General features: G+C 41.7%; 1 protein-coding gene across 2 annotated transcripts in view; it reads left to right on the top strand.

Annotated features, from left to right (window-relative positions):
- TENM1 (teneurin transmembrane protein 1) overlaps window positions 1–14,530 on the top strand; it is a gene marked incomplete at both ends in the record, with an annotated part of 235,534 nt that overhangs the window by 201,479 nt on the left and 19,525 nt on the right. For both annotated transcript variants that reach the window (XM_082062122.1, XM_082062121.1), the window contains 2 exons: window positions 9,764–10,130; window positions 11,837–12,347. In XM_082062122.1, coding sequence (XP_081918248.1) covers window positions 9,764–10,130; window positions 11,837–12,347 — 878 coding nt within the window. The remainder of the gene's footprint in view (window positions 1–9,763; window positions 10,131–11,836; window positions 12,348–14,530) is intronic.

The raw sequence follows: 14,530 nt of genomic DNA, 5'->3' as shown, positions 1-14,530 counted from the left end.
GGGAACTCTAGCGCATGGTGTTCCTCACTGTCTGGGTATTTCTCCGGCCTCAAAGCTGGTTATAAACAAAGACTGAGCAGGTTTTAGTATCAGGAAGTATTGCTGTGGAGGTATTAGTGATATCTCTAGTATTATTATTAGGACTAAGTTTGCCCTGAGTTTTGCTTACAAGCTGCTGAAGTCAAATGAAGTTGTGACAAGCACAGAAAGTGATGTTGCAGGAGCTGCAGGCTGGGCGATGACAGCTGAGAATGCCTGATGTCCCCTCTTCTTGATACCATGTTTGCTTCAGCATCTTTTCTACCCTTGCTTCTGCCAAGTTAAAAAAAAAAAGAGAGAGAAAACTGTCAGTGGAGAGAAAAAAAATGCAAATGTCAAGACAGAAATTGGTTGTATCCATTTGTAGCATGCCATACAGAGGTTACGTCTCTAGCTGTGCATGATGTTTAGGCCAGAAAGAGACACAAACAGAATGATAGAGAGCACCATTTTATGCAATATGGTACTCTGACAATAGCACTCACATTTACAAACAAATTAGCTAAAAAATGTCTGAAGGACACTCGTCTTTTATAAACTGGGCCTCATCTCCTGCTGATAGATTCCTTTGGGATGGGTATGGCATGCAAAGTGATACACTGCCTTGGAGAATAAATTTATGAAGTTTAGGAATGTAGGTCACATTGCAGGAAAAATCATAAGTGTCTGAACATCACTCAGTAGCCATTCAATCAACTGCTCAAAGCAAAATGGGAAACGGAACAGCATGTAGCTGTCTCTGGAGAGCACTGGGGAAAGTCATGATATGATGGAAAACCCTTTAGGTCCTCCATCCATATGTATATCTTTTTTATTCCATTTTTCTTGCCAGTTCAGAGTTATATTTCTGTGTCCATATCAATTGTGACAACAAAACCAACATGTTTTTTGGTTTTACTACTATGAACTATAATAAGTGTGTTGCAGGGCTCATGAAAGGTATGACAAACATTTGGGGAATCAGGAGATGTCAAATGGTTGAAACTTGGTGTAAGTAGCTGAGTGATAAGGAACTAATTTCATTGTGAAATGATTTTTGTACGCTCATATCCAGAAGGATTTATAATATGCTATTTGCTTCAGTCTTTTGGGATTTTGTTCAAAGGACTAAAGAAAATAAGACATTTTTAAAGGACGTTTCTAGATCTAGCACTGTCTAGAGGTTCCTGTTGCTTTCTAGATCTGGAAATTGCTGAGAGCCTGAGACCTAGAGATTTAGAACTTTACTGGAGATGTCAAGAGCCTTTCTGAAGATATCTGGCACCTTTCTAGATCTGGGACCTTCCTAGATCTAGAGCTGTTTGGAGCCAAGGGGGAGAGGTGGCCATCCATAGCTTCTGGAACGTGTCTAGAGTGACTCACTAGATCTTTTTCTTGGGTTGCTTTGGAAGCCTTCTAGAACTTTTTCTCAGAGCATACCTAGCACTTCTCTGGGGCCTTTCTGCAGCCCTTTCTAGCATGGCAGACTTTTCTAGATCCAGAGCCCTTACAGGCTCTTTCTGAATATATAATGGAACTTTCCAGAGACCCCTTCTAGGGCTTCCTGAATGTCCCTGTCCCCCACCCCCTTTTTGTTTTGCAAGAAACTTTGTAGAGCTTTCCTGAGCCCTTCTAGGTCTGGAGCCTTTCTATGCCTTTCTCGATCTAGAGGTACTGAAAACCAGATCTGATTAGGAACCTGTTGGAAACCTAATTTCAGGTGCACTTCTGAAATCTTTGCCTAGAACCTTTTAGGAAGGCAAGAAAACCAAGTGCTTCTCCTTTTACATCCAGGTTGTATCCATCTCAGGCTTGAGATACATTATTTAGTTGAGTGGTATTTCTTGAATTTTGCTTGAAGAAATGTTAGTCCTATATTTCATCCTTGTAAGCTTTTCTGGCACAGTCTGATAATCCGTATCCAAATATGCATCACATCAGTAACTAATGCCCTTAGCTGACATAAATTTAAAGCAGAGTGCATGCTTACAGTCTCAGACCAGAATCAAACACTCTCCAGTGTGTTTTCTTGTGAGTACCCAATCAATGTGAATACTCACATAGAAGGATTGCTGCATGGAATGCAGTTGTCTTGTCTGTCCTGCAAAATGCAAGGTGCCTAATTCTTTTTATTAGCTATTTCAAGTCCAACAGCAGTATGTGTTTGCTTTCAATGCAGCATGACATCTAGTTAAGTTACATTCATTTTGCTCAGTTGAAGTATCTATTGTGTAAATACTTGTGAAAAAATAGTTGGAGAAAATCCTGTTATGATAATAACTAATCTTAGTGCTCAAGTTACTTCAGTTGCTTTTTCTGCCTATAATTGTTTATATCCATCTGAAAAAAAAATATAACTTAAAGATAGAAATTGAAAATGTCTATAGTTGTTTTGCTTTAACTCTCTGCTACAGTTTAGAAAAGAATTTGTTCACTCTTACAATGGGTTTTAAAAAGCTATGACTATTGAATTGTGTATCATTGTAGGAATATGCCGTAGAAATGCCCGGACATAAATATGAATTGCAGAACATCTATTTTTCCCATCCTTTTTCCTTTCACTTGCAGATGTTGCATATGTGAGTCTAATAGTGTAGCTCTTAAGGGAAAGCCTAAATCACAGAACTGAATTTGCATTTTCTTGTGGAAGCTGTGGAGTTAGCACTTGTTCTGATCCTGGCAGGAATGTGTTTTGCAGTTGTGGCTCCTACACACCCAACTCCTCATCCTTCTCCTGCCCTGTCTGTCTGTCCAGCCCAGGGCCAGGGGAGCGCTGCCCCGAGGAGCAGAGCTGCTGTCAGAGACAGCTTCCCGGGCACATACCTGTAGAAAGTTTTAATTTCAATAATTTTAATTTAAATTTTAATTTGGAGTTTGACTCAGGATTCAGGGCAGAGTCAGAGTATTTGGGTGACATATCCACAGTGGCTGGTGTTGCTCAAAGGCAGGGCTTTCACTTGCTTTGCTTTTTTCAGTTCTGGAAATTTTATTTCTACGTATCCTCTCCTCCTCTCGGTTTTCAGCCCATGTGCTTTTATGAACCTTGATAGTTACTGGAAGCAAAAGACACCATAACATACTATCTCCAGCTTCCACCGTTCTCAAATAGCTTTTAATTACTGTCTCAATTAAAGCTTTTCAAGGTCTTCCTCCCTCCTTTTCTGCATTGGCAGCACACTGGCTTTCTGTATCCAGAACTTCTGAGCCCAGAAGGGAAAGGGGAAGCCAAAACTAGTGAGAGATTTATTAAGATTTATACAACATTACTTTTGTGCCACCTCAGCTGACAAGCACAGTACCTGGAAGTGCAAGTTAGAAAGTGAGGCAGAATAGAAACAGTCCTGTAGTTGGCCAGATTTCCACCTGGTCCCTCTCCATCCTTTTGGCCATGCAAATTCACTGCAGTGATCTGTTTGGAGGACATCTATTCCCACTCCAGCACTGGAGACGTGTTTGGGTTAGATTCAAATTCATGGTCTATTTTGAGATATTTTAATTGAAGAGTCTAAGAATCCTCCTCTCAGAGGTACCAGCCTTCTCGAAATACTTTGTTAATTCCTTCTGAGCATTTAACAAAGTATTTCTTTCATAGCCTGTATAAACCATGGGTACTATGTTTAAACAGACTTAAATGGTTTAGGAATCTAAGTCTGATTGATTTTTGTAGTCAATGGGCTTATGTAGTTCTGGATAATATTCCCTCTATTATTCAATAAAGACAGCATGAAACCTGTCCCCTTAGAAATCAGTTTTTCCTGTCGACTTAGTAGACTCAAGATTCCTCACAGGATCTTTGAAGTTGTGAAGCAGAAAAAAAAAATAAAAAATAAAATAAAATAAAATTATGGAACAAAATGAGAGCTAGAAAGCAAGAGCATAGCAACCCTTGTGGCAAGTGAAGCTAAGACACGCAGTGAAAACCATCGGAGAGGTGCCTCCCCTTTGTGTTCCTGCGCTAGGTGCTCTTCATCCACTGGAAATAGCGGATGGCAAAGGCAGGTCAGCGAGGAGACTCCCGAGCTGTGATGCCAGAGAATTCGCACCCTCAGACCTCTGAGCTGCATCTGTAAATGTGGCACAGCTGCTTCCACAGCCCACGGCCGCAAAACTAATTTGTCTGGGTTTTTCACTGGGAAGCAATGAATGCAGAGAGAGCAACATTCGTAAGGTTTAGAGCAGGGACTGCTGCAGCTGAACTGTATAATGCTGAATTTGATAATAGGCAGCGTAAGGAGCATGAGGAACAAAGGCCTGTCCAGCGTGGGAGGAGGCTGTAGCCCCATGGCAGGGACGGGTCCCCGGGGTCAGGCCGTGGAGCTGAACGGCATCTGTGTGCGTGTGTGCCACCCAGAGAGACGCCGAGAGGAGCTGACACTCCAGCGTCAGCAAAAGAGAGAGCCCAGAAGTGAGAGCAAACTGACAGAAAATGACAGGAAAAATATCCGCGATTGTCAACTGTGAGAGAATACAGAGAAATACATGTAGTGAGACATCCTGTAAAAAGTTCAGGGAAGCAGAACTGGTTTCCTTCAGCCTTGTAAAGTGCGGGCTGGCTCCTGAGGGACCACCGGGAGTCCTTCCTCAGAGCCACTGCTCGCACAGAAGGAACGAGAAAGGAGGGTTGGGATGGGAAGAGAGCACAAGGCTATTTAGAAAGACATTGTGGTGGGTAAACGAGTTTGGCCTGGAAACAACAGCTGAAGTGAGTATAAATAAGAGGAGATGGAAAAAGCAAGTTAGCAGCCAAAGAGAAATATGGAGGATGTTTTGATCAGGTCTGCAAAGGCGAATCGCAGAGCTGAATAAAGGTACAGAAACAGAAGTGCTTCAAGCTGAGCAGTAGTGATACGAAGTAATCCATCAGTCAGGACTATCAGAAAAACTTTGGCATGACTTCATGCTACTACATGAAATTGAATCAAAATATACAAGCAATGCATGGCAAGAAATCAAAGCAATAGAGAAGCCTTTTGAGGGATTTATGCAGCTTCTTTTAATCCATGATAAGTGAAGCTTATCCCAGTGAAATTTACCCCTGCAACCAAACAGTTAAGCTTGAAACCTTCATCTACAGACAAGGATAAATTTTTCCCTCTTTACTTTTCTTACTTTGATAGGAACAGGAGAATTTGTTTGATCTGATTTGTTCAAAATAGTACCAGAAATGCCACAGTCATAAAATGTCATGCAAAGTGTGCAGAAAGTTTTAACCACATGTTTAAAACATGTCAAAACAAAAAGGGAAACAGTATTCTTCACAAATGACCATTTAAATGTGTGTACATGTGCAGGCATGTATGTTTAAGAGGTATCTAAATGAAGGCTCTCCTATCAGTGCTACTTTGCAAAACACTCAGTTAGTTAGTTAGTTAGTTGTAAAGCTTTGCTGTAAAATTAAAAAAACAACAAATTTCCAAAGCAGATAGACAGGTAGATAGATAGTTGTATAAGCACGTTCATATTTTGAAAGAAAGAAACAAAGAAAAAAAAAATACCATTTGTGTCTGAGAGCTATTTAACTACCTAAATCTAGTTCTCCCAGTGAAAATTCATTTAAACTGAAGCCACTTTAGTGCACTTTGTGTTTTCCGGAACAGTTGGCATGAAAAAATGTATTAAAAAGCCAGACCAGTAGGTGTTAATTTTGCACTTCTCAAATGAGAGATTGATTATTAGATATAGCTGGAGCCTTTATGTTGACAGTTAAATGCTGAATTCCCTGAAAAGTTGACATGTTAATACTTACATGCAAAAGGTCTCATTGCTCAAAGGTTCACTTGTTTCAGCAGTGATTTTCATTGCATATTCTGAGTCTCCAGTGAACCAAACCAGAATTGTCACCTGAAAATTTCAGTCTGCAAAGAGTACTGACTGCTCGTCTGTTTATAATGGGATAATCAGCAATGCCATTTCTCTACACTGCTCAAAAGAAAACCCCATCAAATATAAGCAAAACCACTTCCAATTGGCCCAATTTTGAGTTGTACGAAAATTATACATAAATGGGACAGGACTTCCTACAGGGGCTTATGAAGTACTGCTTCAAATTAAAATATGTATTAACTGATTTCATATTCTAATCCTAACTGAGGTTTTGTCTGGAAAACACTTTTTGATAGCCACACTCATATCTGATGAGAATTGAAGGGCTTCTCTGTAACATGTTTATTGGCTCTGAATGAAGCACAACTGACGGTTTGGTCACAGAAACCTGCCAGAGGGCAGCTTACTTTAAAAGAAAAGAAACAACCGGTGACTTTTCAAGGTAACAGTGAACCTGAGGGTGCAGTTACACTCCAGCTTAACATGATTTAGGTGATCAGTTTTTAGGCAGCAAACTGTCCTGAACCTGCTCTCTGTCGGAGCCCATGAGCCCTGGCCTTGCTGCTGGGCCTGCGCGGGCCAAAGGGCCGGGGTGGGACAGCAGCAGCCCCAGCTCACACCACTTCAACATCCCTTCAAGTCTCATCCTGACACAAACACTGCAGATTATTTTCAAAATCTGTGAAGTTCTTCAGATTAGAAATGCTCAGCGGGTTGAGTTTGTATGCATGTTTGATTTTAATTGGCCTATTTTACCTTTTATTTTTTCCCCCTCCAGTTGCACTGGCATAAGCCTACAGTGAGCAGCTGCTGGTTTTTCTGCTGCCGTCTCCAGACAGGTACATGCTAGCTTTAGTATTTCACCTGGGGTTATTAATAAACCATTGATACATCCATGATGGTTTAGCCCCAGGCAGGAGAAGATGTAGCCATGCCTTCTGTGGGCTTTGCAGAGCAGAGAGGTAGGCAGTGGTTCTGGTGTAGTAACCAAACTTGTTTAGATGTTCCCAACTAAAATTGTGTTTCTTTTTACCAGCTAGATTTACAGATGTAAACAGTATGCAAGCAAATGTGCTTGCAGTTAACAGCTGTTCAGGCTGAGCTTATGAACATTGCTGCAAGTGAAATGGACAGTTGCATAAAAGTTTGTTCTATCTCAGTAAACCAAATCAGCCTCAAATCAACCAGAGAAAAAGTTGTTTTGACCCAAACCAGTCCCTGTTTATCTGCAAGAGACCAGGCATATGCGCACAGTGGGAGGAATTCAAATTACTGAGTGGGCAAAGGCAGTGTGGCTGGTCCACGGAGCAAAACCTGCTATTAAGACATGGCAGGTGCTATGCAGAGTCATTATGGCAAAAATAGACAGTCGCAGCCCAAAGTTTTTATCACTAATAATCTAGTTACGGTTAATCAAAGGTTATTTTTACAGCAAAGTGATCTGTGAAGGAGGCTGTTAAAGTTGATGGTGTCTGTTTTCCATTAAAAAATAATCCATTTACTTTGGTAGAGCAGTCAAATTTCTGCATTAAAGGTACATTGCAAATATGGGTTTTTTCCAAGTTTCCCGAAGATAGCCTTGTAGAGATTTTTGTGCTAACTAAAGAGGTTTATTTGGTGTCCCAGTGAGCCCTCAGTTGAAGCACGAGCTAACAGCAGTGTGTAAACCAGCCCGAGCACAGCAGGTGGAATCTGGGCAGTCACACACGCACAGAAATCAGCACCTTTATGGGAGAAATCTGTTTCCAACTGTTTCACCACATTTATCATCATTTGGAAGGACTCTCCCACCTGGTTCGGAAGAGATCTTGAACCCAACAGCATTAGTCTTAATGCCAGTTGTTGTGCTGTCTAGTGAAATGGACTGGGCACAGGGAGGAATTCGATTACTCCGTGAGCCGTCGTAATTGTGTGGTGCACCACGTAACCATGCAGGGCGAGGCACGACAGCCACAATGCCCTCACAGCAGTTATCAAACCAGCAATGTACTTCTGGAAATGAGATTATTCAGGAAATACTGATGCTTGAGAAAGGGAGCGACTTGGCCTTCAGCCTGGTTCCCGCGCTGACCCCAGGCGAGCAGGTGGCTTGCGATGGCCACACACTCCACCATATGTTGTTCCCCAGTGCTCAGCATTGTATTAGCATCTGCAGCCTCTAGATTCATAGATCTTTTAATTAACACAGTGGAAAAATGAGCAAAAACAGCAATAAAACCAGTAAGGGAAATAATAGAAGCTTCTGTGACATATAAAGCAGATAAAACTGTTACATTTTAGACTGCTATTTATTCTCTTCTGATGACTGAAATATTTAGTCCAGAAAAACTGCACCCAGATAACAGCAGCCATCTCTTCACAGTGCATGTGTCGAGGGTTAAGATTGCGGGGTGACAATAAAACCCTGGCAGATGTATTGTTAACCCCCTCTCCCCCCCGCTTCCCCCTTTTGCCCCTCCCTCTCCCCCCTTCCCACTCAGGACAGGCGATCGGGAGGGAAAGAAGGACAGATAGAAGAGAGTTGGAAAAATTAAAGATGTTTTACTAATGCTACTAATAAGAATAGAGAAAATAATACAAAATATACAAAACCAATCTTGAAAGTCTCAGCAACTGCAGAGCCGGCAGCCAAAGTCCAGGATTAGACTCTGCAGCCAAGCGGAGCTGGATTCAGTCTCTCACTAGGCCTCAGTTCTCAGGGACGACCAGCCAGATCCTCTCCTAAGGTCGGCCATAAGGAAAAAGGGACGAGATCCTCGTGATCTCCCACTTTTATATGAAGTATTCACGTGAATGGAATGTTATACACAGTTGGTCAGTTTCTTAGTCACTTGTTTCTCGTCGCCCCTCTCGCGAGATGTCCATCCATGCTTATCAATATGTTTGCATTCCATTGCTAGGTTTACCAAAACATGGGTCTGGTTCTCCAGGAAAATGCAGTTAATATGAAGGCTTTAGCTGACAGGCAAAATTCACTGAAAGAGAAACTTGTTTTTAACAAAACCAGGACAGCATGCTGCACTCAGCAGCCACATACTGGTTGTCTTTCAGGTTGACAGGCTGCCCCACCTCTAACTGGGAGCATGTTTAATTCCTCCAGATCCTGGTGCGAGAGGTATCAGACGAGTGAGGTCAATCTTCCAGCATTTCTTCCAGCATGGTTTGGAAACTGCTTGGTTAACACCCTCACCTGCAGGGAAAAACGCAAAAAGCTAACCATATATATGAAGAATTTACTTAATCCGTGACTGAAATGCTGAATTCACAAAGCAAAATCCTTACAAGTAATTACGGCTTGGCTATTGTATCATGTGAAGTGTGCTATATTGGTATATTATTATGTTACAAAGAATTAACAAGCTTATATTTCTTATGGTATATAAGTCTTATTAACATTTCTTGCTTAGTAAATAAATTGTGGAAATATGTGGTGCTCTTCTAGTATGTCATTTTCCTTTTGTGCTAACAGTCAATTAAAGTGTTAGGACATTGACAACCTCTAATAGTTTTCCACTCTGCCAGTGTTGACTGCAACCTCAAAACAATAACATTCAGACCTGGAAAATTTTCTAGTTGATATTGCATGACGTGAAGTGTGTGTGTTTATTTGCATGTCTGCATAGGTATAATAAAGTTCCCACCTTAATGGACTTGTGCAAATACCTCTTAGGGGGCGCTAAATTATTTTTCACGTTAAATTTTGTTCCACACTGGAGCTGGACCTCAGAAAAGAGTATGCTTGTTGAAACTTCTTCAGCCACACCTAATTAAAGGTGCATAACAGAGAAGCAGTACTGGGTGAATCCACCGAGTGCCTTGATGACACATTGATGAGGCATGGTTGAATGAAATTGCTTTACTGTCTTAATCATTCTTTTTTTCTCTTCCCCCGCCTCCGCCTTCCCCTTAATTTTTTTTCCAGGTGAGGTTAGAGTGGCCAACAGACCTCACTGTGAACCCTCTAGACAATTCACTGTATGTCCTGGACAACAACATTGTCCTGCAGATCTCTGAGAACAGGCGTGTGCGAATTATTGCAGGGCGCCCCATCCACTGCCAGGTGCCGGGCATCGACCACTTCATCGTCAGCAAGGTGGCCATCCACTCCACCCTGGAGTCAGCCAGGGCCATCGCCGTGTCTCACAGCGGGATACTCTACATTGCAGAGACAGATGAAAGAAAGATCAACCGTATACAGCAGGTCACAACCAACGGTGAGATCTCTATAATCGCTGGAGCCCCGTCAGATTGTGACTGCAAGATTGACCCGAATTGTGACTGTTTTTCAGGTAAGGCAATGTTTGGTATTTCCTGTTGAGATCTCCTGGAACAGTTGCTGATTAGCAAAGTGACAAGGGAAAGGAGAGGCGAGCAATGATTCTGTTTCCTTGGAAAAGCTCATCAGCTGCTCTTTGTGGATTTAATCCATTGGATGCAGAGGTGTGAGTCTTCCAGTTACAACTGGAGGAACCCCAGGGTGGTCTTAGCTCCAAGTCTGCCGTTCTGTGTCAGCTATGCTTGCCCATGCTGATGATGGTACCAGCTCCAGTGCAGGTTGCACTGGATCAGACAGCCCTTCTCACCAAGGAGGCATCAAGGTGTTTCACAGCCAGTGAAAAACACTAGCTTACGCCTTCTCAGCACTTGTGTCATGCTGCACAACCATCAAAATGATGCAAACACATGATGTTCAGAATTTCTTCTTCTATGTGCGCTTTAAACTGCAACAGCCAGTGCCAGGCCCATGCTGCACCACTGGACATCCTGAGCAACACAGCTCCTCTGCTATGCATGCACCAGAAAAATTGTGGCTTTTTTTTGTTTTCATAAAAATATATTTCATAATGGTACAAAGGACAACACTCCCATATACAGAGGTGTTCAATATGTTGTCATCTTGTCATCTCTAAGAACCACTGTGTCCAGCTCCATAATGTCATCATCATTCTTAAGCCTCCCATTTCAAGTAAAAGGTTAATTACTGACAAGAAAACATTAAGTATGTCAAGAAAGGAGAGAAAAAAATTTAAATGGTCTTCCAGAGAAGATGAGTTGCTGACCCAGCATTGTAATGATAATCAAAGCTTCATGTCCATTTGCCAAGTGCTGCCAGCTTCAGTTACAGCTATGGTAGAGCGGTACTAAACAGAATCCTCTTCAGGGTTCTATTGAGGGAAACTGCCCTCACTGCTGAAAAATTCAAGACTGTGGGAAATCTAAAGATTGTGCCAGTGCTGGGCTGGTGAGAGGAAGGGTGAGAAGACCAGCTAATTTGTTGATCTCCAAGGAAGCACAGACTATGCTCAAAATTTGCACCAAATTTCATTTCTCAATCAGGAGAAAAGGAGCAATACAAACACTAATGTGTTTTTCTCCAAGAATGAGGTTTAATGTGCTTTATTGCTAGTTACAGAAAATTCTGCTCATGCAAAGTCATTTTAATATGCATATACAGCCCATGATAATGCAAATATTCTCCTCAAACCTTAAAATACACAAACCATGTCAATTATCAAGTGATACTGGAAGGGGTGGTTTCTCAAGGCCCTGTTTGACTATAATTCTTCTTTTGCTTTCCTGTTGTGTTGAGTTTTTAATAAGTATAAACTAATCTTTGCTTCAGAGTAATTTTAGCTGAATTACTAGGTTTTCTTTTCACTTTGTTTTATTTATAAGACAATTCTACTTTAACTACATACCACTAGGAGATTAAACTTCAGGTGTCTTGGGTGAATTTGCCATTAATGCTTTCCTGAGCAGCAGGATTTTGGCCTTAGCAAAAGTGGTGTCAATTAGATAATTTATGTTCTTGTTTGTCTTCAATGAGACTGATTTAGAATTATATCAGCCTTAGATAATACAGATGTAATTAGTTGGAAGAAGATACTGTTTTATTGACCTGTAAATGATACTGAGGAGAAGCAGGATGTCAGGCTGTGGGGATCAGTTTAAATATGAACGCTAAAGGTTGCTAAAATTACCTTTTGTCCTCCAGGTGATGGTGGATATGCCAAAGACGCAAAGCTGAAAGCACCTTCCTCTCTAGCTGTCTCTCCCGATGACACCCTGTACGTAGCAGACCTCGGCAACGTTCGCATCCGCGCAGTCAGCCGCAACAAGGCTCACCTCAGTGACGCGAACCTGTACGAGATCGCATCGCCAGCGGACCAAGAGCTGTATCAGTTCACCATCAACGGCACCCACCTGCACACGCTGAACCTCATCACAAGGGACTACATCTACAATTTCAGCTACAGCGGGGAAGGGGACATTGGCACCATCACCAGCAGCAACGGGAATTCGGTTCACATCCGCAGGGACACCAGCGGGCTGCCCCTGTGGGTCGTGGTGCCAGGGGGCCAGGTCTACTGGCTGACAATCAGCAGCAACGGGGTCCTGAAAAGGGTTTATGCCCAAGGCTACAACCTGGCTCTGATGACATATCCTGGAAACACGGGGCTTTTAGCAACCAAAAGCGATGAAAATGGATGGACAACTGTGTACGAGTAAGTCCATGACTTAAACACCTGATGTAAGGAACCCTATTTTAAATTAACGCTGGTATTTTTTTTACTTCTATTCATTTAAAAAGACACTCTGCTACTACTGCTGCGTGAGAAAGGACAAGTAGTGCTGTGTTGCACAAGTTTTTACAATTAAACACTACCATTTCTTAATTGCCAAAGCCTGTCATATGTAAAAGCCCTGTACATAGTCCCCATTAAGTGTAGCAGAAACTGCCTGAAATTGCACTTCATTTATTATAGCGAATATGTTTCTCTAAGTGAAAATATGATTGTGGAATTTTTTGTAACTGAAGAAGTAGAGGCAAGTTGTGACATAATCAGGAATTTGCAAAAAAAAATCCCAAAGAAGGCAAAAAGGGGAGAATTAGCATGCTCATTGGAGAAGGGAGTGTTGCAAAGGAAATGGAGAATCTCAGTGGAAGGAATATTCAAGGACAAGAGTGGACTTGTCTCCATCAGCAGGGGGAGAAGATATGTAACAGCAAAAGGCTATGTGCAAGGGGAATGGGAACGGCCCTGTAAGCAAGGTGTTCAGGAGACCTTTGATGGCACTTCTCTAGACCAAGACGAGCCAGTTAAAGATGCAGTCAGAACATCCCAATCTGGTCCCAGAGAGAGAGCAACCCAAGAGAAAGTTCGTTTTTTATTTATAAAGAGGTGCGATGTATCAGGGTTTCTTGTCATTTATAGTTAATTGTCATAATCCCTGTTTGAGGATGTGACAAGTGATGGATGGAAATTATATGTTAACATTGCAGTATTAGTTCAGAGTCTTTGGGAAGGATACAAATGCCTGCTTTCTGTGGACTGTAGGAGTTCATGGTCAAAAACTAAAACAAAGTGCCATCCAGGTGAGATATGAACAGAAAACACATAGAGGAGAATTCAGTTACTGCATAAGCCACCTGGCAAGGTAGTTGAATCACCATCATTACAGGTTTTCGAAATTATATTTTCTTAAAATGGACATAGGATAAAAGCAGAGAGAATTGCTACCTAGTGCGTGGGATTTTTTTATTCAAGGGGATGTTTTTCCATCCTGCCCTCTATTATTCTGCCAAAGACTAAATTGATAGGGTGAACATAAGTATAAACCATTAGAGAGGGACATTTTTGCAAATATGCAGGAAAACAAAACCATACAGGGCTTTCCTGCTTCAGTTCTCATTATCAGGCATCTATCGATACAAGTTTAAAATATCTTGCAACAAGACAAAGCTCGCTGTTGTCCTGGTGCTGTTTAAACACTGACCTGAGCGCTACCTTTTATAAGCAGAACCGTCTTAAAATGTATGCTGCTTTGTAATAATTTCAACACTGAGAGTGATCCATTTAAATCCCTACTTGAAGATGGCATCAATTCAGACCATGGAGCAGTGAGGCTTTCAAAAAGCTTTTGCAGTAGCTCCAAGTCATGCCTATTACTTCTTAAGATGCTGAACACCTTGCGTTGTTGCAGGACCTGGATTGTTAGAGCACATTAGAGCAGATCATTTTTAGTTGTATGCTTCTTAATCTTGTTTTTCTTCCTCTGTCCCACTGACATGGAGTGAAAACCATTTCACACAGTTATTGCTTGTTCCTGTTGTCTTCTGGCAGGTTGTTTGTTTAAGTATGACTCAAGGACAGTAAAGACCTTTTAAAGGACTTCACCTGCTTGCAAGTGCCTCCCATTGTATGTAATAGAAATTTCTTCACAAAGAGATAACCATGCCTGGAAGCGATCGATATAATGTATATGATTTACACAAAGAAATTTTGCTAAATTGAACAATTTTTCATACTTTCACAGCTTAGACTGCTGCAGGCTGGCTAACACTGTCCTCACTGGTGCTTCAAGCTGTCTGGGCTTTGCACGACCATGCACTTCTGCCAGTCTGGATCAGTCCCTAGCAATCAACAGAATTTCAGTTGTTAGCATTACAAAAACAACAGCAGAATTAAACAGTGAAGTAATGTCATTCATATTTGTGTTCAGTCAAATATTTAAAGTCACCTTCATAATATATTACAAATTCCGAATGGCTGATACACAGAGTGTCGCTCAGCCTGCTCCTGTCAGAGGCAGTTGACTCTAATCAGCACTGTGCTGAGTAATGTGCTTTCAGGAGATGCTGCTCACTTTCTGCCATAAATAGGTCATGGGCCGTGATGGTCCTTAG

This window comes from Streptopelia decaocto, assembly GCF_964273445.1.
Source record: "Streptopelia decaocto genome assembly, chromosome: 10".
Lineage (NCBI taxonomy): Eukaryota > Metazoa > Chordata > Aves > Columbiformes > Columbidae > Streptopelia > Streptopelia decaocto.
The sequence above is the reverse complement of the archived record's forward strand: the minus strand, read 5'-3'. Positions and strand labels throughout refer to the sequence as shown.